Raw genomic sequence first — 23856 nt, 5'->3', positions numbered from 1 at the left:
TGAGTACAGGTAGGGCAAAGCTCTTTTAATGATACTGTATGTTTCCATCGAAATACTGTATTACGGATTTTCTGAAGTATTACAGTGCATTATTTTTTTCATAATAAGGAGAAGCTGTTCTGTGTGCATCCCATATGCAGTTGTTATAGACTTTGTTATTTGGATGGATCTGTAGAACACCACGCCCTTGCATGTGTGGTTCTCATCTAGTAGAATGCACCCTTTACCTTCTTTCTGGAAAGTGATTTGAGTGGCACATTTAGAAAGCAATTTTAAAGGTAAAGCTAGTCATTATTGAGACAAAAAAGCAGTGCCTTAATGGCCACAGGCTGATGGAAGGAGTTTGCTGAAAGCACAGATGGGCACTGCAGGAGGAGATGAAGGAGGAGGTGAAACCAGGCTGCCGTGCATTTTTAGAGCTTTGTTGTGTCTCAGTGTAGCCCAGTCTGACTCCACAGCTGTTTTTGCTCTGAGCACAAAAATATGTTTTTTTCATTAGACTGTAGATTGCCCAATGGACCACTGTCTATGTAAATGGTCTCACCTAAATATTGGCGGTGGCAATTCTTTTCAATGGAGTAATAAAATCATCATTTTTGACGGGGCTACATTTCTTATAAGATTTCACACTCAGGAGGAGAGTAGAGATACTGATGTCTCTGGCTATGAATCTTATGGGCAAGATTGTTGGTGTTGAAAATATCTGATCATATTCGCAGTGCATTAATACATTTTAAAAAATACATAAAAGAAGCCTACATGATGTTGAACATGATTTGAGAGAGTGTAGACATCCCTCCAAAACATGGGGTGTCGACTTCTTTTCAGACTGCAGACTACTGCCAAGCTCGCACAGATTGGAGTCAGAGGACGACCCCTGACTATGTAGTCCACGAGCGCTCAATTGACCAGCGGGGATCGCTAAGGAGCGATGAGATGAGGATGCCTAACCGGCACCCTTTCATACCTGATGATGCATGATGTAATCCCCAATTGAGCATTGTGAGCTACCGACCACAGTTGGCACCGGCACGGTTTGTGTTCATTTTGAGATTGTAGGGCTCATTCTTGTACCACAGCTTGGTGCCTTAACCGAATGAGCCAACCGGCAGCCACTTTTATTTTATTGTTAACCTGCGATTGTGGAAAGGTGTTTTCAAGGGCATAATTTCTGCTCTACATTCACTTTACAAGAGAGTAAAGTGACTTATTAATTTAAGTGAAGATGTGTAATATTCACAATGTACCAGACTTGTATCTTGAAACATTGCTGTACATGCAAATTAATCTGATCTTATGACACCTCTTGCTTACTATGCACATAGAAAAATTCAATATCACAGGGGAAAAAAGTTCCTTGCTTGTAATTCATATTACTTGCAGTTTACAATATGGACACAGTGAGATGTATGAAGCCACTTTAATGTATCTATAAAATTCTTGCATGAAAATCTGCAAATGCTCTTCCCAGACCTGGCTTGAATACATATTTAAATAATTACATAAATATTAAGAGCCCATCCATTGGACCCCCAAAATATTTATTAATTATCTTTATCTCGAGATGTTCTTCCCAGTTGATATTTACTTTGAGTCTCCATACCATAGTTAGTCTGGAAGTGGGCTTTGGCTAACTAGAAGCATTATAGGTAAGATAATGTGAGATGGTAAGACTGGGCTAGTCCACCTAAAACACATTATGTGTTTGCCCAACTTCTCACATGCTCCACAATCTAAATCAAATTGCAGGTGACCTCAGACTGTTTCAGTGGGTTGGTGTACGAGGAAGAAATGGACATCTATCTTGGGAGAGCTCTGTGAATGAGGTGACAGAAATCTAACAGAGCTGGTCGATCCCATCACTGGGAGAAAGTCAAGAGAAAATGGCCCACTGAGGATTGCTTCTACCAGCTGTCTTTAAGCCAGTAAACCCCACAGAAACAGGGAGAGCAGCTAAATTGGTTCGATCAAAACGGTGCCTAGTTGAATCATGTGGACAAGTGACTGGCTGGACAAAAGCCTGTCCTCCAGAGACTGGGTTGAGTTGGGACCAAGGTGGAATTTATCATGTAGAGTATAGTACATTGACAACAATTCCCAATGTTCCTCTACACAGGGCATCCAATAACTAATGGGTACAGTTTGCACATTAATTATGTTTACTATCAATCTCTATCTCTAATAATAATAATAATAAACACTCCTTGAAGGCAGATCTCAGGCATTGTAAGAAAGAGGGCTGGTTTCTTCCAGCATGCAATGAAAACAGTAAACAAAGTGAATTGCAATTACATTTCTTATTATCCCTGATTTTGTGGCTAATCACAACAATTAGGTTTTATGGACTGCAGCACTAGCTTTCTAAAGCTAATAGCTGAAATATTGATGGGAGTGGTTATAACATTCAGTTTGTGAACAGGCACGATACAGCCCTTTACAAAAATGATAAATAATAGATATTCAGTGGGTGCTTTTAATTTGTGATTCAGTTACACACGGGTCATGGTTTGCTTTTAATCATCTACCTATGTTTATTCATGCGCTTATGTGTATCTGTTTTCCTCACAAAGTCTGCCAGAGCTTAGCCCTTTCATTAGAAAACGTGTCTCACCCCCTGCAGTGCAGATATTAACTCCGAAGTATGGATCCTAATCAGCTATGACATTCTTTTGTAAATTTATTATGAATTTGAGCCAAATCCCCTTTCCCCCCCCCCAAACACATTTTTTTCAGAACGATATAAAACAGCACACCTCACTGACTGACGAACCTCTGTTTGTATATCTTCTATGAACTGGACCTTAAGTAATCACATTATGTGGGCCAAAGCTGGACAGACCCCAGGCATAACATAATTTTACTGTCCATTTTTAGTCCAGTCGTGTACTACAGTGATTTGATCTTTTATCTTTACTGCTTTGGAAGTAGGTATAATGTATGCTATAAAATCATGGTCATGTGCATTCATACTGTAGAAGTGTGAAATTGTGAGTCTTCTGAGTTTGTGATTCCTAACATTGGAAAGTAGTAGTGATGCATCACTGTATGTAAGTGTATGCAATTAGGCAATTAAAACACACATATTTCTATATTATTCATTTTATTGCCATGGTATTAGTTTGCCCTCTTAACTGTGTGCATAGTGGCTGGATAATTGAATATATTGTAAATATTAAATTAAAAGAAAATTATTCATGAAGAACTTGCAGTGAACCGCAGTTGCATCAGAATCAAGTGATTTGTGGTCTTTCATACAGTACATCCTTTAAAGTACCAACACTAGGCTGTGTTAGACTGGGTTAAATCAACTGTACTTACAGCTGGACCACGTGGCTAAGTCCCTGCCAGGAAGCAAGGCTTGCAGGTGCTGCAGTGACTGGAGGTGGGGTTGAACTGTCGGCATATGGAGCATGGCTTGCAGATGAGGCGGTCCGCCAGAGCCAAGGTCGAGTTGCTGGAAAACGGAGCAAACCGGCGTATTTGTACGGAGCTTTTTCAGTTCCACTGCTGCAGACCACAGAGGAATTCACATGGACCATCTTTTAATTTGGCCAAACCGGTACTGCTGTTGACTCCGAATCTCAAGAGGCACGTCTCTGCTGGCAGGGAAAGTGCCGAGCGTGTAGTGCTTTCAAAAACCACTCATTTGTCTCCTGGGGAATGTGGCTGTGAGAAACAGACGTGCTGGTTTTCTGCTGGATTTTTGAAAAAATTATTTATTTATTTATTTTTATTTCACCACTTGAGGCATGGCAATTTGATACAGACATGAACTGATGAACGGAAAAGAGCGAATTACTCGCTTAACTCCCCTAAAGAGCTGTAGGAATGGAAACATGATTGACACATAAAAAATGCAAGATGAGAAGAATATTAACATAAATAATTACAATAAAAATCCAAGAGGGATACATTGAAGAGTTACATTGGATATAAGAAACTAGAAAGAAAAGATTAACAGAAGGAATAAGTAGTTCAATCTCTTTTCTTTTTCATATCTGTTTTTGGTTGCCAGTTTATTTTAGATGCACTGAATAGTTGTTTTTTCTACATCTCATCTAGGTACTGATAGTGCCAACAGCTGCTAATAGATCAATATAACTGAACACTACATATATGTATTGTACAATATTGCTACGCATTTCTATTGCTCTCCCGCTTTACAAAGTTGAGCAATAATTCAGGTAGGTTAAATCGCTGAAAACCAGGGCCACACAAGGCTATAGCTTATCCCAATTTCTGTGGTGTGAAGGGATGTGATGTATAAGCACACCACCTGCACCAGACACCAATCTATCATAGAGCCATTACCCACAATCCATCACTTTGATGTTCAGTGCCAAGGAGAGGGTCACTGGGTATCGTTTTCTCAGTATTTTGTATGACCTGTCTGCCCAGCTTAGCTGCAGCTGTCTGGAGTCGTGCAAGACCTCTAACAAACTATAGGGAAATACAAATTATACATCAACTCTTTGGCAGGTTAGATGATTATCATTATTGTTTGAAGTACTGTACATATTATTTTAAACTCCTGAGGCCACATGTAATTTTCATGTTATATTAGAGGTGTGCGTTCTATCAACTGTGTGACACGGTTGACATGAACAAAAGATCGATCAACCTTGAAAACTGCTACATTTTCAGCCCTGTCTCTGAGCCTGGTTTACATGACCAGTTGTTAAAAATGGTTCAAACCCCCAAGTGACTGAACCATAATTCTGTGTGAGTACATTTGTTTGTTTATATAGTTATTGTTGCTGCAATAGCTAGTGGTTACTTTTGTTTTCAGAATTCATTTTATCTATGTTTTTTTTTTTTTTTTTTGAAGAAAATTATTACTATTATTGTTTTCATATTTTCTGCTATCTAAGCCCCTCCCTTCAACAATGAGGAGAGGGTCCACTAATTGTTCATGAATTCTAATAAGTAATAATGAAATTGAAGTATGGGGCTGTGAAGCTTGAATGCACAGCAATAATAATAAGTGTACTGTGTAATAGTGCATTCATTGAGCAGGGATTGTGTTTTTAATCAAGTAGCATATTCCTAATGGTATAAACATTCATTATTAAAAGTTTAACACATAACAACCTTATATAAATTATTGTTTTCTATACTGTATTAAGGATATAATTAGCTGTTCTGTCATCACAACATGGCAACCGCATTTTATTTATTTATTTATTTTTAAATGAGTTCAATTTACATATTTTACAATGACACTTTTTTGACCGTATTATTTGCAATTGATCGAAAGGTGTATGAGAATAACCAATTTGCATATCACACACAAAGAACTAGGCAATGTTGCCTATGCCCTTTTTTTGTGATTGTCACCCAATATGGTGGATTCTGCATAAAAACACATCTGTGATATTAACAGCATACATAAACAATGCTTCACATCTCGGTGACCTTGTAGTTATTAACACCTTCTTGGGGGCTAACGGGCCTAGGTGTTTGTATAGCAGCATTGTTAGCGTACACTGGGCAGTGTCAATGAAGCGATGTGGCTCCGTTTTTGGACCCCAAGATATCTAAGACTCCTATACTGATGAAGAAATAGTAATTCCCACTTGAAAATGATGCAAAAGTGAGTTCTATGAATCAAAACAGTTGATTTGTATTGAAATTTGATCATGTTATGATTTACAGGAATGCTCAATTCAGACCTTTTGGATAGATAAGGAGACACTAAGGGACACTAGGGTACACAGCTGGCTTTTTACTTCATAAGTCTTTAGTAGTGCTGTGTATCACTCTCAGATTTTTCACGCATGTGGTCAAGGAGTTTATGATCCAGGACATAGTTTTACCTGTTATGGATATATTTACCTGTTATCTCTGCGCTAGTGCTTCGATAAATGATAACAATGATAAATTAGTTGTAGTTCAAATAATGAATGATTTGCTAGGTGTATCTTTTTAACCAGGTGAAGAAAGGCACAACATACAGATGGAAGCAGTGATCTCTGATCTTGGGTGGTTGTGATTAAGACTGCCATAGCCTTGCATGTATCAACTCAACAGGCTAAGAAATGCATGTCAGTTTCAAAGAAAGCAAAACTGCTTTGTGTGTTCCTACTTGCAGATAATTATTTCCAGGTTCACTGCATACATTTTTGAAAATATCTGAGTGCATATAATGAATGGAGGAATCGGTGTGCGGAAGACAGAGAGGTTTTTAAGTCAAACACATTCAGCGTCAACTGCACCACCCGTTGGGAGACTAAGCACTTTTTGTATAAGTGTTCCTCGTATTATTTTAGGCCACGATTTTGCAGGCAGCATTTAAACACTCAAGAAGACAAAATGGACAGCTATGCCTCCCCCCCCCCCCCCCCATTATATAAGCAATGAGATGGGTATGATGGATTTGTCAGTCAAAGTTACAGACAAATGGCGCTGTGGATAGATTGAGCCTTGACTCATTGTTTGGGTTCATAATGTATGAGCTGAGATGAAAAGCTGAGATCAGGGGGCTTTTTTTGGCCATGATATTTATCAAACACTTTCTCCTTTTCTTTACCACTACACGTGCAAGTGTCTCTGTTAACATTCAAGTCCTGGTTTGAGGCCCGAAACTCCCATAGCTGTGCACCACTAATAACTGGGGTGAAAAGCCCCATTAAATAATATTACATTAACCTACAGAGAAATGGAAAGAGGAGTTGAGAAGGTTTAACGTAATTAAAGGGGCGTTGAGATTTAATTATGACAAGGTCAAAGTTTGTTAATGAGTCACGTACACTTGCTGGATCTGAGGGAATGCCAGTTCTGCTGCTGCAGACATGCTGCATTTGCATTTTTCTCATACTTATCTGTGCTCAAGGCTAGACTTGTCAATAAACAAGTCTGTTACACCTTTCAGGGCATTGCGGCAACCGCAGCCTAGAGTGCCAGGTGCTTTTATTTGTCATGAATGTTATTTTCTTCAGTGAAATCGGTGTGCTAAAATACAGTATGCTAATGATATGTATGTGATACTGCATATGATAATTACCCTTTCTTATTACTGAAAGTGTCTACCTATAAAGTAAGCACTGCCACGGACAAAGCATTTGGCACATGGGAAAACGGACCACATTTACCTATATCCCTAATCACTATCCAAATCCAAATGGGTAATCCAAAGTATCCAAAGTAAGCTATTACATCACTTTTCTGGCTTTATAGAATGAACAACTAATTATATATATCAAAATGCAGAACATAAATAACATATACATCAAAAGGCCAGTTTTTGTTTCATTTGTATATTAGTATATTCGACGCAACCTTGATCGGACAGAAGGACCCAATAGAACTGGAGAGAAGTTTTTTATCATTAGCACAGTGAAGTCATTACAGTTGAAAGGGCTTAAGAAGTATGGCTTGCAGGTAGTGAAACGCTAAGCTACGTACACCTGCAGAGTGGTTGCTAAGCAATAAAATGCCTCCACTGGAGTGAGCAATGAAGCCCTGGCTCTTTGTATCGGCAGTTATTCATTATAAGAGCAATTAGGTCACTGAGAAACAAAGGGGGATAAGGAAAGCAAAGAGCGCCTCAGCGAGATAGACTGTCAAGCACACAATCCAGCAGTAATTGGCCTCTTTGACTGGTAGAAATGACTTGAATATGGATCTTGGAGTTGACGTTTAATAGGCGTTATTCTCAATTCAGAACTGCCCATTTATGAGTACATGGGACTTTTCTCCTTGTCAAGCACTAGAATATGGATATCTGACTCTTAACCCTGCTACTATTATCCTTCGTTGGTTGCTGAAATGCTGCTGAAAGGTTAACAGGAAATAGTTGTGCCTTTTCGCTATATGATGTGCACTGCATTTCTGCCTGAAAGAAGAGCAGTGCATTACTCTTCAATGACAAGTAACATACATAAATAAGAAATACCACCTCATTGGCACTACAAAAGCACACAGACTGTCTTGTTTAATTTCGGTGGAAGATAAATACCATTATAGCTAAAGGGAAAGAAAAATGAACTATATTCATGATTTACTTTTCATGTTAAATCAAGGCAAGGCTCTGGGTAAGATGAGGTGTAGTAGTTACAAAGCTTATCTAGATGGTTGTAGGCCTAAGGTTCATATCCCAAAGCCACTGTGCTCTTCAGCGAGGAACATCACCTGAATTACACCGTCAAACGTCCAGCTCCTAAACTGGGTTACAAAAGTTGAAAGCAGTACAGATCTCACATAAATAATGCAGCGCTGTGACAGGATTATGAGAAAAGATTGACAGCACCTTCAAGGATCCTTTTACTGGAGAGACGCAAGGCCTGGATTCAATCTGACTATGATCAGTGGTGTCCTTAACATTTGAGCCACATTTTTACGCGAGCATTCTGTTTTGCAAGAGCTTGAAATAGAAAGGCCTCTCAGACATGATCCAAAACCCTTTGTGTTTGCAATCTGGCAGTTTAAATAGCCTTGAGCGAATGGAATGCTTACAGCGCAGGTTAAATAAATAAATAAATAAATAAATAAATAAATAAATAAATAAATAAATAAATAAAAAGTCCAGTCAGGAAAATGAGCAATTTGTGCTTTGCAAGAGGAAATTAACGTAGCGAAATAAATGAATGCATGGAAAAATAAATACATAAGCACAGTAAGGGCTCATATTATTACTTCAGTGAATATGCCACATCATATTTCTAGGTAAACAGACTGAAAATAATATTTAAGCAGAAGTTCAAAAAGGAGAAGGCAGATGGGACCATGCACATGGCACGTCCTGCCTTCCCCACTGGAGTGGAGATGGCTCCACTGTAACGGAATGACAGTAATCCATATTGGTAAATCTTGACTTAGCGCCACACGTCTTTGAAGCTGCCCGGTTCTTCACAGTGTTCCACTGCAATGCAAAATGATTTTCATGCATCTTTTAGGTTCATGCTCTGGCACCGAAATAAACTAAATAAAATAAAACCATCTAAATAAATAAACAAATAAATAAATACTTGAAAATGGTCCCAGGGGAATGGATCCAGTTGGCCACATCAAGCACATCGGCAGACCTTTTAATGCATCTATAATACATGCATGGTCCAACCAACTGAGCACTTACGTTTTCATAGGACCACCCTAGGCTTTTGAATAGCCTTTTTAACATGCATGAGGGACAGGTCAGATTTCTGAAAAGGCTTATATGAACTCGCTTTGCTGCCCTGATTGCTCTGTGCAAAGTTGTCTATATTCATTGCATCACTCCAATGAGGTGTCTACAGAACTATGGTTCAGGTCCGAATGTAGCAATTCAACCATGATTCAAAACGGCAACCATTGTTACGGTTGGGATATTGCTGTGGTTTACTGCCCAATATAAAATGGGCAGGGCAAATCTCGCAACCTAATTGGCTAATAACCATGGTATAATAACCATACACTGCGGCTATGACAACGAATGCTTCTTTACAATTCTATTTCAATTATCTCTCTGCAGCTAGGCAGTCATTCAAGTCAAAAAAAAAAAAAATGTTACATGTAACGATCATCATCAGTCACAAAATGCAAACATTTGAAACGAAATTCGAACACCGGAGAAGGTGGAGCAGAATCCTCACTACGCCAAGCAATGCGCCTCCTCCACCTAACAAAATGAACAGACCTACACAACGTCATCCCACTGATGTTGACAGTTTTTCAGTGGTTGCACAACGGGATTGTGTCGATCTGATAGCCCTTTTATAAAAGCAATAGCTAACTCCAGGCCATTGTATATCGTGATTATATCACAGCTAAGGGGGTTGCGAACATCACCCCTTAGTTGTGAAATAATCGAAATATACCACTGCTTATCATTGTTATTGCCTAAATATATGCCAGGTATTTACCCCAGAGGGTGTGTACACATGTAACGCCTCAGAGCTCACAGATCCCCCTTCACCTCCACATTTTTAAAACTGGCCCAAATATAATTAATCCACCACTCCCCTGCTGCATCAGGACTGTTCGTTAATTATGACTGTCACATTACATCACGTTAGCATCTCAATCAAATTGTACTTCAGCTCCCTGTAAGTAAAAAATAACTACATTAATTAATAAAAAAAAGCAATTAAAATAAAAGCGCATCTCATTCCAGTGATTTGATCCTGTTTCTCAAGCACCCATGCTCCAGAAAAGTCAGAAAGTTAGCCTTTGATTGTTATTATTATTGTTATTGTTGTTGGTGTTGTTGTTGGTCTTTTACATAGAGTAAATTTATGTAGCTGAATATTTACTGACACTAATCAGGTATTATTGGAATGCTCTACTTGGGAATAAAAGTCACAGACTGAGGGCTACAAGAATAGATTCCTAACCTTTAACCTTTATTCCAAAACTTCCAAAATTACATAGCAATAGAACAAACAGGCCCACAGACATAATCATAATGTGCTGAACACTGCTAGTCGTATTCGCCATTGTCCTGGCCAGCTGCATTGGATTCTGGACTATAGAATCCAGTGTATTAGCAGGGTAAGCATCCTATAACAGTTGCATTTCTGCAATTAACCCACTCACAATAGTTTTCTATGCTGTGCTATTACAGTAGCATTCTGCAGAGATTGTGTGCATGTATTTTTTATTTGACATATTTGGCTACTTTCATTGATCTTAGTTTAAACTTTCTTGCAGTAGTAGTTCCTTCCAGAAGGCCCAGCGATGCACCTGGCCAACATGCAGAAAAATAAATAAATAAATAAATAAATTATAACACCCCCATGAGAGCTGAACTGTTTGTCTGTATGCTGTGGACTGAATGCCAAACTAATTTATTTTTGTGTCCATGTTATCCTCCACACAAATGCATCAGCGAAGCTTCTTCAGCATGAGAAGCAGGTGCAACTGCAAGAATATGAAACAATATGGAAATCGATAGCAGAGTCCAAGTCAGCGCAGGCATATATGTAAATAAAAGCTGGAAAAAAATGGTATTTAACTGGAGGGAGCTTATGTTGCTGTAGGGTAAACAGATGACAGTGTGCTTTCTTATTATGGGGTAAATACAAAGAGATATGTTGTTATGCTGCAATTATAAAAAGAGGGGCCAGAGGGGGCAAACCTGTCACGGTCATAAAACTTGTGAGCGTCAGTCCGTGAATGATCACCAGTGGTAACAGAGACCCACCCTCCTTAACCTACAACCAGTAAGAATGCAGTTGTAGAATGAATGTTGGTACTTCAAAAAAAAAATTATGTGCAAGTGAACGCATACTGGCATCTATTGCATACTAATATGCTGTTGGATAATTTAAGTGGCTGCCTGGAAAATTTCACAGGGAAGACCAGAAGCTCATTTAGATGCATATGCCACTTTGTCATATTTACCGAGTTCAGAATCAACATCAGCTTGGCTTGTTCACTTAAGACTTGTGCAGTTACAATTTTTTTTCAGTTCGACTGAAAGCAACAATACCTTTATACTTCTGTGAATATTCAACACTAATCAGGTTAGACATCAGTGCTAAGGTGAAGTGTACGTGGCATGACACCTTTATTGTGATCTATAAGGGGTTATTAGATAAAGGCAATTGAAACAATGTGGAAGCACTGCTCACTCAAGAAAGAATACGTGAGGTTCCAGGTTTATGTTTTTTGTAGCATAACTGACTTGGGCAATTGTGATAGAACTCCCCATATGGGCAAAGGTACATGATGCATACACACAGGTAAGCCATGTGCACACATGCACAACACACCCACATACACACACACACAAACAGACACACGCCTGGTTTAAAATATAAACATGTTACCTTAATTTTGATACAAACATGTGGGCTTAAATTCACTTGTATGGACCGAAGCAGATTTTTACGTAGATCAGTTCATTTGAGGGCCCTGGGAATCGATGAATCGATCTGTTTTCACAGCAGTAGTTGTGTGTGCTAAGAACGTGCGCTTCGGTGTCATTAAATAACTGCCTTGAAGAGCACTTGTGTTAAATACATCATTGCACATTAAAATGATTCTCATGTGAGCCCACGGGAGCCAGCACTACTGCTCTGATTAATGAAGCTCTCACTTTCACAGGAAGAATATGTCACACTTAATGAGTAAATCAGAAATTACCGCTAATCTGCTAAAACGGGAGGGGATGCTGCTTCAAATGAATGATTTATCAAGCAACGTGAAGGAAAGGCGTAAACTGAGTTTTTTTTTTTTTTTACATGAGTGACAGACCAAAATTGCTGAATGCAAACTTATGTATTTATTTAGCACACTGTAAATAGACAACAGATGTTGCTCTCCAAATGCATGTGTAACAGTATTGCTTTGTTCAGGTCATTAATTATAATTAGGACCAGGGGTATTGTGCTTATGTCACAGGTTTTGGATGGGAGTGGAACCAAGAAGCAGTCTGAACATTTGGGTCTATAGTCTGCATCAGAAGATGGAGAGAGAGTTGGTCATCTTGAGTGACTCCTTAGCTTTTTGTAGTAAAAAGCTCTCCTGTAGCATTTAAATTAAAGGAGAGGTCTAGTCTAGCAGTGACAAGGACTTGGATGGAAAGCACAGCACTTCAGTCTTAGCCAGGTTGTGCTAACGATGCAGCATGAGATGTCCTGCAGACCAGGGTGTCAGGTGGTGGGGAAGAGTAGAAAAGCTGATTATCATAAACAGAGAAATGGCTTGAGGGAAAAGAAGAGGGGTCCAAATAAGGAGCCTTGTGGTACACCTGTAAATTCCTGGGCATGAGACAAGCCAGCATCCCAGGAAACATTATCGGTCCATTCTTTGGATTACTAGAATCACTGGTTTTACAAAACACTCAGTTTTCTATAGCATCAAAGGCACATCCAAAAACATTGGAGTCAATTGACGTAAGAGCTGTGCCTGAAATCTCCAGTGAGGTCATGGTGGTGAGGAGGCTTATGTGGTCTACAGTGTGAAACTGACAAGCTATAGAAAGGTCCAGTAGGATTAGAACATAACAGTGGGAAGATGTTCTAGCTGACTGTAGTTGCTTCAGTGATTGATAGAGATAGTCTTTAGTGGAGTGGCGAGCCCTGAAGCCGGGCTAAAATGGGCAGCAAAGTTCATTTTGTGACAGGGTGTAAGAAATTTCACTGGTTTTGGGTAGGGCGAAGGGAGTAAAAGGGAGTAGGGAGACTGGCTAATTCTGGATACTTCAGTCAGTGTTCACTGATGATGAGTCACACTGTAGACACTACCACGCACACACACACATAGCCAAAAATCAGCACTAACCATGCAAACACACACACACATGCATTCTATTTACTGTAATTCAAGCAGTTCATAATCCTTGTAATGTTTAATTCTATTCACTTATACTATGTACATGTAATACATGTAATTCATTATTGTAGCTTGATTTTTGCTCAAGGAATTCAAAAGCCTATTGCTTCAATGTACAGCAGGAGCAATAGCTACTGGATTCAAACTCAGGCTATTGATGGCATTGCCTGAATCATGATTTGACGCAGCTGTACACACAGAGCTGCACATATCAAAGCAAAAAAAAAATGTTGCTCAAAGAAATCAGCGTGCTTTTGACCATGTTCAGTCAAACTGAAATGAAACTAATGAAAATAATTTAATCAATAAATGTTTCCCTTATGAAATCAATAAAAGTTTCCCTTATGAAATCTAGAGTTTAGTCGTTAATGAGATACTCGCTTCCCATCTTTTTTTTAAACAACTGCAAGATCATGAAAGAAATTACACAAATGCAATTTCCCATGATGATGATTATTATTATTAGTGTTGTCGTCGTCGTCGTCGTCGTCGTCGTGGTCGTCGTCGTCGTCATCGTCAAGTGCAACTCATCCTGTTGACTTCACATTCCCTTGGGTGGGAATCAAGTTTATTTTCATATTTTCGTCATCTTTCAGGCTGCAGTCTCGTGGGGTCAGAGTGGGTGTTGCCCACTTTTTTTTTGTTGTTGTGGGACTGTCACTCTGTCATCCATAAAAGCAGGCACCGGTGCATGAGACGCACGCCCCTCGGCGACAGCGCCCGGGGGTTTGTAATGGAGCGTCCTGTGTTTAGAGCGGCCAGGCATGCCCAGAAAGAAGGCCAGAGCACATTCTTCTGTTACCCAGAGAGAGACATAAATCCCAGTCTGTCCTGTGGGGAACTGATACGCAGACTGCAGATGAAAAAGGCAGTGCAAATGCCACACAACTGAACATTGCCTTTAACCAAACGCAGGACCACAAGTTAGAGAACTCAAAATGTCCGGCTGGACATATCAAGCATAGCCATTCATAGACCAGCCTTGTGAGGGCAGAAAACACCTTTATATGTGCATTTAGGTAAGAAAGTATCACATACTCCAATTTAATATTTTACACGATATAAGTTTCATCCATTCCTTAACCTTTCTGCAACAATTTTGGGGAAATATCAATACAAGCTGTGGTCACTCTGTGGTCAGCAGTAAGGTGGAAAGAGACTAAGTTGTCTTACTTTACAGAAAAGCTTTATATTTACATACTATAAATATGCAATTAGGCAGCATACCAAAATGTAACAGGCAAAACAAAAAGTCTAAATTCATTTATTTCTTCTTGCAATACACTATTGTGAGTCCAGATGCAGTGGTGGACGAAGTACACAAATCCTGTACTTGAGTGAAAGATACCCTTGCTAAATATTACTCCACTAAAAGTAGAAGTCTTCAATTTAAATTTCTACTTGAGTAAAAGTACAAAAGTACCTGCTTTTAAAAATACTTAAGTATCAAAAGTAAAAAGTACTATTATTTAGTATGGTTATGTTTGTCAGGGGTTGCTGACATTACAAACCATTTAAAAATACAGTAGGCAAACTAAATTGTTCACCTCCTAACATACTGTATGTAAGAGTGAAAACTATGGTATAAATACAGATTCACTGTTTAATAAAAAAAAAATGGAACAAAGGCACCATCAATTCCAATATTTCACTATCAAATATCGAAACACATTGAGGTTTCCTGGCAACTTAGCCACCAGAAAGGATATAGCACAGGCAGCAGGTCATAGCTTAATGCGGAAGTGAATGCGATAAAAACGCTATTCCAAATGAAAAATTACAAATGAAAACGATGTCAGCCAGGTATGTCAACAAACATATGGCTTAGGCATATCCAGAAATCAAGAAATCATGAAAAATCATTGACAACGTTTTGTCAGGTGCAGCTTCTTTGACTGCTAACACAGTGAATGCGATGAGAACTTTCGGTTGACCTATTAAACGATATTCCAAAACCAAAATTAGACATGTTATACATGGTTAGAAAGCTTATACTCTCACCTAATGAATAAATGAATTCTCAATCAAGCCAGACTGTACTAAAAAGGGGAACAACGCCGTCAACAACACGTGTGCAGCAGCTTCTGGTCCGGTCTTACTCAGCTTGTAATACCACACATGTTGTTTTCGGTGTTGTCATCCTTTGTAGCACAATCTGGCTTGACCTACAGTTAATCGATCCAATAGGTGACAGAATAAGCTTTCTAACAATGTATAATTTTGTCTAATTTTACTTTTGTAATACCATTTTATATCCCAGCGTATTCAAAGGTTTTGTCTCATTATAGCTGCATTACGCATGCAGTCTGTGGTAGCAGTGAAAGCAACGCCAACTCGTAGGTAAAAGACACTGCACCTGCCGAAATTCCATCGATGACTTTCGTTGTTTCTTGGAAAATACTATTATTATTGAGAAATTCTGAGCGTGGCTGAGGCATATGTTTGCTCATAGACCGAGCTGACATACTGTTTTAAGATGTACTTGGACTGTTAAGCTGTCACTCTGTGTCCCAAATCTCCTGTCTCTACTCGCCTTCCCGCCTAGCTAACGTCTTTGGTTCAAAGTGTCATAAGCCGATCGAAACGCGCGCTGAGCCCTGATTGGTAGGCTTCAGTATGAAAGTGATGTCGTATTATTATTCTATAGGATCTTTTAGACAATCCATTTTCTCCACATCAAAGTAACAAGTAACAGACAGATATTGCACTAAAGTAGTGGAGTAAAAAGTAGGATATTTCGTTTGAAATGTAGTGGAGTGAAAGTAAAAAGTCTCCCAAAATGGAAACACTTGAGTAAAGTACAGATACTTGAAAAAGGTACTTACGTACAGTAATGAAGTACATGTATTCTGTTACTGTCCACCACTGTCCAGATGTGATTCCTTAATACCCAAAGAAACTATCCCAAACAAGTACAATTCATACTTCATATGCAGCACTTATATAGAGTTGGTTGCTGAGATTGTCTTACCTCACACCGGACAACATAAATTAAATGCGCTTTGAATGGATAAGCTTATACGGATAATAAATCTACTGTTCTAAAGTGCACATTGTTAAATGCACATTATACCATGTATGCTTGTCTGTTCATATCTTATTGTGTGTGTGTGTGTGTGTGTGTGTGTGTGTGTGTGTTTCACCGCATTACGTGTGACAGACTTTTAAAATGCCTGGGAGAAACAGGACCTCAGCATTACCACAGCCTTTTACATTCAGTCAGACGAGGTTCACAGCTGCCTTTTGCCTAACACAAACAATAAGCACATCGACAATGTGTTCCTAAGACCAGTTGTCTTGAAATCCTAATCATCAGTCCAATATTTGAATTCATTTTTTAAAATAACATTCTGTCTGCGATATGTCTGTATCTAAATATATGAACTGTAAATTAATATTTTATTTTGAATAATAATACAGTTGAAATCATGGAAGTATTCACATGCACTACCTATATTTGCACTACAATGGTCTAATTGGGTGGGTCAATTATCAAATGAAAATAGCTAACCGTGATTCAGGTTGGTAAATTTTCAATGTCTTATAAAGCTATGCTGGGAATTGTGTGACATGCATTTTCAATTTAGCTTGCATTGCATTCTAGACATGTCCGCATTCTAGAGAGAACACATTCTCATTGTCACAAATGGGCAGTCACAAACAGCTAAGGATTACTGAGCCCAATGATTCTTGTTGTGTATGAGCAAGAATGCGGTGTGAACATACCAATTAAGAATACACACATTCCATTCTCGAGGCACTACCAATAATGTATGCTGTAACAGATTTACATGAACCAATCATGTGTGCCATGTCCCGGAGACAGAATCAGACCCAACCATCTAATGAAGAAAATTACTTCTCATTATCCCAATAAACCCACAAAGCTTAGTGGCTGGAACAAGTTGCTCTATATCGATTTTCATGTCATTTCATTTCAATTCACTCAAATGCCATATTTGAGATTATCATCCCCATGGAACACATGCCCTGCACTGTGTTTGAAGATAAGAGTTTGAAATAATGGTGCTCCATCTTAGGTTGTGATGGATATCTCCATCCCTATGCAACTGGATGACCAGACCATTTGTATTTGATCACTCCCTGCAAATCGCTTTTCACCAAAAGGAGATGACACGTTTATATCAAAATGACATGACAGCCCAACCTGCTCTGTCTTTGTTGAACCTTATATCAAAGTGGCAAAATATATTGCCTTTTTCTTTTCAGGGAAGTGTCCCATCTTTCTTACATATTTTACATTTTGTATATAGGTTAATATTTACTGAATTAATATACAGGTTTAATCTGTGCTTGCATAGTGCATGTGATAACTGATATGTGTCTCATCAGAGCCGACACTTAATCTAGGGCTGCATCGATCATTAATTTTTATGGCCGATTCCAGTTGCTGATTTGTAAAGCTCAATCAGCTGATTCTGATTCCTAAAGCCTTTTTTTTTCTTTTCTTTTTTTTTTTTAAGCAACAGGTAACAGAGAAAACATGATTGTTTATTTGCTGTAAAGGTTAACAATTAATTAGCAGCATTATTGTAATATAGTTTCAGTAGCCAGACAGTGAAGGAGCTCTGATTCTATGTGGCTGAATCTTCTCTCAGCTGCTTCCAGAAGAGTGCTTTTTGACAGCCTCACCCCATGATCTGCGCCAGCACTTCATCTTAGGAGACGTTTTTGTGCAACGATGGACAGAATTACAGCTCCCACAGTCACCGTGGAAGAGTCAGTTTCTCTAGTAAGCGCCTCAAAAGAGGCAACGTGTTTTACTGTTATCGTGGATTTCCTTTATAAGATAATGTTGAAAATCCAAATTCTGAACATGCTGCACTAGGTTTTATGCATCAGACTATTACAAAGACGTTGTCGAGCCTCTTCACTTTGATTGGCGACTCTATTTATTGAACCAGAATACATAGACGAAGAGCTTAATTAAATTTGTGTGTGCACAGAATAGTGTAGCTTACGGTCAGTTCTGCAAGTTCAGATGGTCTTATTTTTAATTTAGACAAATACATTTCAATATTCACATTCGTTTTCACTTCCCAGTATTAGATAAACTGGACTTACCTGAAGGTACAATGAACCTGTCGCCTATCTTGATGTGCCCAATAGATTCCGTGAAGCTACTGGCATAGAAGGAAAAAAAAAACCTAAAAAGCCAAAACTTGACAATGATGCAGTTAAGTAAAATGCTATGAGAAACAATAGGATTGATGAAAAACATTACAAAAATAAGACCAAGTTTGACAAAAAGCAGGCCTTTTATTGTCCGCTTCACACACTTTTTATATTGTTTCCAGACAGCTGACATTTTGGGAAAGATATAGCAGCAGCATTCCAATGCAGCTTGCACATTGACTCTGCTCACATTTCTTGCACCATAAAATCGGAGTACAGATCGGCCGAAATAAAAATAAACCTCCCAATCATCGATCGCGTGTTATGGAGCGAAAACCGGCCTTTTCGAATCCACGGCCAATTGATCTGTGTATCCCTAGTTTAATCATTTCACGTTATCAGTGGAACTTGACTGTGTCATTTTGCCTAAGTTTGTCTCTATTGAATATGTAGCCAACAGCTAAATAAGACCATTACTTGCACTGGATTATATTGTTATGATTTGCACTTTAATTGGACAGCATAAGTCTGTGTTACATTGTTGAACGCTGTGCCGGGTGGATTATAATAACCTTCCTTATTTGATTTTAGTTGATTCTGATTTAATGCTAAATGCTAGGTGTGTTGCCCTGGATTTAGCCATGCTTATTCCAAACAAATTAACAATCCGTGTGGGTCAAGCTAAGACATGGTAAAATACTATTATACAATCTCATGAAATATGCATTGGGGTTTGAGCAAAAAACAAGATAGAAAAAACAAGTATTTTCTCATTATCTTTATGCTAAACGAAGGGCGCTCTGTGTGATTACTTCTTTCTACCTACTTGTAGATTGCCCCAATGCTCTGACACCCCCAGTGGTTGGTTTTGATTGGGGTCAGGGAGACAATAAATACATAAATAAATAAATAAATAAATGCAAACATTTCTTTGGCTTTCTGCAATGTTTGCAATCTATCAACTCTCACAGACTTGCAAGCTCCCTGTGAAGTAGGTGTCTTGGGGAGACCACAGTGTTTTATAGGATTGTGCTGAATCCAGGCTCGTAATTACTAAACTGGATCAATCATTAAGCTCATTTAGTCCAAATGGACTTAGGTCTAATGTATTTAGGTACACTAATACAATCTGCCTGAGTTCCCTAAGTGCTGGAACACTACCAGAGTTGAAAAGACTGATACAACCGAGACTATATTAATTGGCTGTCTCAAATAAATAAATATATACATAAATAAATAAATAAATAAAAACAAACTTCTCGGGGGCTATTATGTCATTTGTCGATCATGAATTAGAGTCTGCAATAGTGGGACAACGCCAGTAAAGTTCACATTAGTTTGTGCAAAACAAACGGTTCCCTTTTACTTTTTAACGAGGTGTATCAATGTTTCAGCCCACACTGGATCTCTCTTGCAGTGGTGCGTACTGTGTAGGGTATAAAATCATTGGCAACAGGGATGTGCAACAAAGGCATACAATCACCTGCACCGGCAGGGGCGGGGGGCGGAGGCGGGGTGGCTCAGAGGTGACTCACGAAGAGATAAATCAAAAAGGAAAAGAAAAATAATTTCAGTGCGTATTCTCAGATTTACCGGCGAGCAAAAAGAAAGCTGTTGCATTCTGTGTGTTCTGGACGACCTCCCTCAACTGTCAGGGAATGGATGAAAGCACCGAGGCATCCCTTCACGGAACGCCACTGCAGGTGCACGTTGTCATGTCAACAGGGAGACGGGCCGCTGCCTCGCATCAGGTAAAAGCGTATCCACGGCGATGGGGGACGACGCTGCCACTTTTCTGCCCGGCCTCACAGAGCCTTATTCCAAATCATCAGGGCGGTAAACCGGCGCATAACCTGATCGTAGCAGAAATATGAACAGAGGACTTTTAACATTTCCTTTTGAGCCGCACGGTAGTTCACATCACGTTTCGGACTGAGATGTCACCCTCTTGCATGGTTATGGGTGGTTGAAAGTTTTGCACGCAGTTGTTCATCAGTACGACACCTCAAATTTAAAGACTGGTTTTATGATGTATATTTCTCCGTGGCAGCACCAAGGAAGGCATTTTACTGAGACATTTGCTGCTGTTTGTAGTCCTGCACTTGACATTTTAAACTGTGTCAGCATAATAAAATAAAACATTTACACACACACGCACGCATGCGCACATATACCCTACATGGCTCAAAGTATGTGGACACCACTTCTAATTAGAATGAATGAAATTGCGTGATGCTGCAGGAAACCTACCCTGCCAGACAGGAAGTGGCACTTTGATGTTATATGTCATTGTGCTGTGTACTTGATATTCCTGGCTTATCCTTGGTAATTATATAAATCAATAAGCAAGGAGAAATTGACCGTGCAGCAGCTGTGTCCTTATAATCTTATAAGAGTTTCGATATCCAGTTTTTTTTAGCTGTCTTCTGAAAAGAAAAGTATCCGTTCCCTCATTGATTTTGTCTGCCAAAGTGTGAGCCATGCTTTAAAGTGGAGCTGGACTGGAACTGCCAAATGCAGGCCAGTGTGAAATGGACCATTTGCTTATGTAAGTTCATCTATACCATCACAGCCAAAACTCACACCTGCCTGCTTCGGGATTTCACAGCCAATCGCCATTAGTGGTCGTTTAGCGGTAGCCGGTCATCTTCCTCATTTAAAAAAAAAAAAAAAAGGCGATAAAGCGGTAACGGCGGAGTGAACGAACGACCCTTCACCTTGACATCTGGAGCCACGTTCCTGGCTCGTCGCGCTCCATCTGCACAGCGGCCCCGCGAAACAGCGGGGCGCCCCCCCTCGCCTTCTGTCGACGGCGCCTCGTCTGCCGCGGCTGCAGGTGCCGGGCGCGTTCCTGCGCGCTTCGAACATCATTCCACCCGACAGCCCCTCCCAAATCGCCGTGCCCCTCCTCCGTTTACCACGCGCCTGTGAGCCCGCTTAGCAAGGATGCGCGCCTTACAGTCCGGAGCACTTCTGCGGAGCCCGACTCAAAAAGCGCTTCATTTGTTTGCGTCATTCTCCGTAAATTACTTCTCGTAATGGAACACCTCGCTTGACCAGACCGATTCAAAGGGAGCCTTCGGAACTTTTTTTTATTTTTTCATTTCTAGCTTTAAGAAAGGTCATTTCTCAACCGTAATTCAGGCATTTTCACTGAGGAATGCAATTACAGGAAAAACGATATTTCTTAACTTCATAATCATCAATATCAGTACTTGCGGTGCATCGCTGGACATGCCAGCTCTATGAGACAAATCCACTTTTTAAATTCATGTTCCATTTAACCAACTTTTTAAATTATATTCCGTTGATTTTTTTCACAGAAATAACAAGATATTCATCCACATACCTCCCTTCCCCAAGAGACACATTAGACACATTGACCTCAGTCACTTGTTGCCGTCGTTGTCCTTTTGAGCTTGAAGCTGAGAAACCTCACGTGTGATTACCCAGGGACAGCCTGGTGGAAATTCGGTGTCAGGACCTGATTATCTGTGAAGGAATTGCAACGCTGCCGTCTGCGACAGTAGCGTGGGTAATTGGTTCAGCAGTGGGACATGTAACAGATTCAATTCGTCCATGTGTTTGTATGTGACACGTTGGTGAAAAAAGCGAATTTCCCTTGCGAAACGATGCCTTTCTCCCCCCCTTCACTTGGGTGATTTGTGCTGACACTCAAACAGACAGCCTTTGGGACAGGCTCATCCAGTAGTGTCCGCCAACTCAACAAAGACAATAGGGACAGCTGAAGTAACAAATTAACAGGCACAGTTTCACATAGTTCTACTTAATTGGCATGCCAAACAGTCAGTGTGGTTGTTATGTCAACTTAAATATAACAGATTAATTTACAGTGACAGTGGGCCAATGAACAATGCCCGCACAAATGGGATGTAAATAAAGAAAAAAACAAAATAACTAAAGCTGATACAATTGCACCGAACACATCCCTCTCCCTGGCCAAAACATAGGGATGGTACATAGCTGAATAGGAAATGATGGTAAGGTATTGTATGGTTACTTTAAGTCACAGTTGGAATGTAGTAACATGCTACATGGTAACAAATGTCGTACCATGCAGTCAGTTTGACTGGCTGGAATTCTCAATGTCTTTCTACTCTCTCAGGTGAAAATGAACATATATAATTAATACTTTATACAAAGTTTAGACTAACTGAAATGCTCTGTTATGAAAAGGTCCTTTCTTTGTGTCCTTATTATCCAATTAAGAATCACTAAGAAATCCAAAGTTTAAGAATGAGTGGTGTCTGAATTGTTAGTAGTATCTATACCACTATACACCACTTTGTGATGCATTGCTTAAAAGTTATTATTATTATTATTATTATTATTATTATTATTATTATTAATAATAATATTAACTCACCTCTTTATAACATGGGACAGCTGGGTAAAACTGAACCAGGATTTTGCCATTGATATCATTTCTGTTTTCCACCAGGCACTGTTTTCTGGATGACTTTGTGGTCTGGATAACCCCTCAAGAGCTTCCGAATCCCTTTGCTGGATTGGAGTTCTGCATGCTGCCAAGCAGACATATTTTTTGGAATTAACGGGATCTTGGACGTCACAGTTTTCAAATGCTTACAAGGAACTGCTCACTGCTGTTCCTCTGCTTTCTCCTGGACAAGGGACTCCTCTCTCCTCTTCACTCGCCACCACAAGGCAGGCTGGGAAAGGAACACCACAGAGGCATCATGGGACTGCGGAGGAATGGAGGGGCGGGGTTTCAGAGGGTGAAAAGGGGCTGGGTTTGGAACCAGTTCTTTGTTCTGGAAGAGTACATGGGTTCTGACCCACAGTATGTAGGGAAGGTAAGTTTTCTTTAGTTTTTTTTTTTTTTTTTTTTGTAATTGACTGTTTGATTTTTAACTTTTGCCCCTAACTCAATCAACCTTGAAACCTAGTTTCCCTACTGTTTGACATTAAATATACAAATGAATTGCCAAACTGAAGAAAATGTACATTTGTGTTCAATCGTGAGTCGATATGAAGGATTATATTGATTAATTCCATATGTTTTATACATTTATTTTCACAATATATACTTTACATTGGTCTTCAAAGCATATTGCAGGGAGTATTTGTTTGAACTGTGCTGCATACTCCACCTGATGCACTGTATCATGCTTGAACAAAGTGGGTCACCACCACATAGTAAGCATAAACATATGTTATCCATTCAAATAATTCATAAATAAATAAAATAAATATAATAATAAAATATATGGTATTATCTGTATGACAGCTAACACAGAGTGATAAACCATGTTTTCAGGAGCATGATTTGAAAGGTATTATATTACTTTACATCAGCTGATACAAAGCTCTGAAGGTGTTTATCAATGATTTATGAAGTAGCATGAGCCCTGCTCAAGATTGCATCATGGTTACCTTGAGAAGGTCTAACAAAAACACCCTTTACATAGACTTTGGTTGAAGTTT

The 23856-nt window shown here is 39.4% G+C and overlaps 1 protein-coding gene across 1 annotated transcript in view; it reads left to right on the top strand.

Moving 5' to 3' along the window:
- LOC118233036 (cadherin-12-like) overlaps positions 1-23856 on the top strand; it is an 89682-nt gene that overhangs the window by 14938 nt on the left and 50888 nt on the right. The window contains exon 2 of the mRNA XM_035428341.1: positions 22853-23225. Coding sequence (XP_035284232.1) covers positions 22992-23225 — 234 coding nt within the window. The 5' untranslated portion in view covers positions 22853-22991. The remainder of the gene's footprint in view (positions 1-22852; positions 23226-23856) is intronic.

Source organism: Anguilla anguilla, chromosome 8 (assembly GCF_013347855.1).
Source record: "Anguilla anguilla isolate fAngAng1 chromosome 8, fAngAng1.pri, whole genome shotgun sequence".
NCBI lineage: Eukaryota > Metazoa > Chordata > Actinopteri > Anguilliformes > Anguillidae > Anguilla > Anguilla anguilla.
Note: the sequence above shows the minus strand (reverse complement) of the source record. Positions and strands in the feature narration are given on the sequence as shown.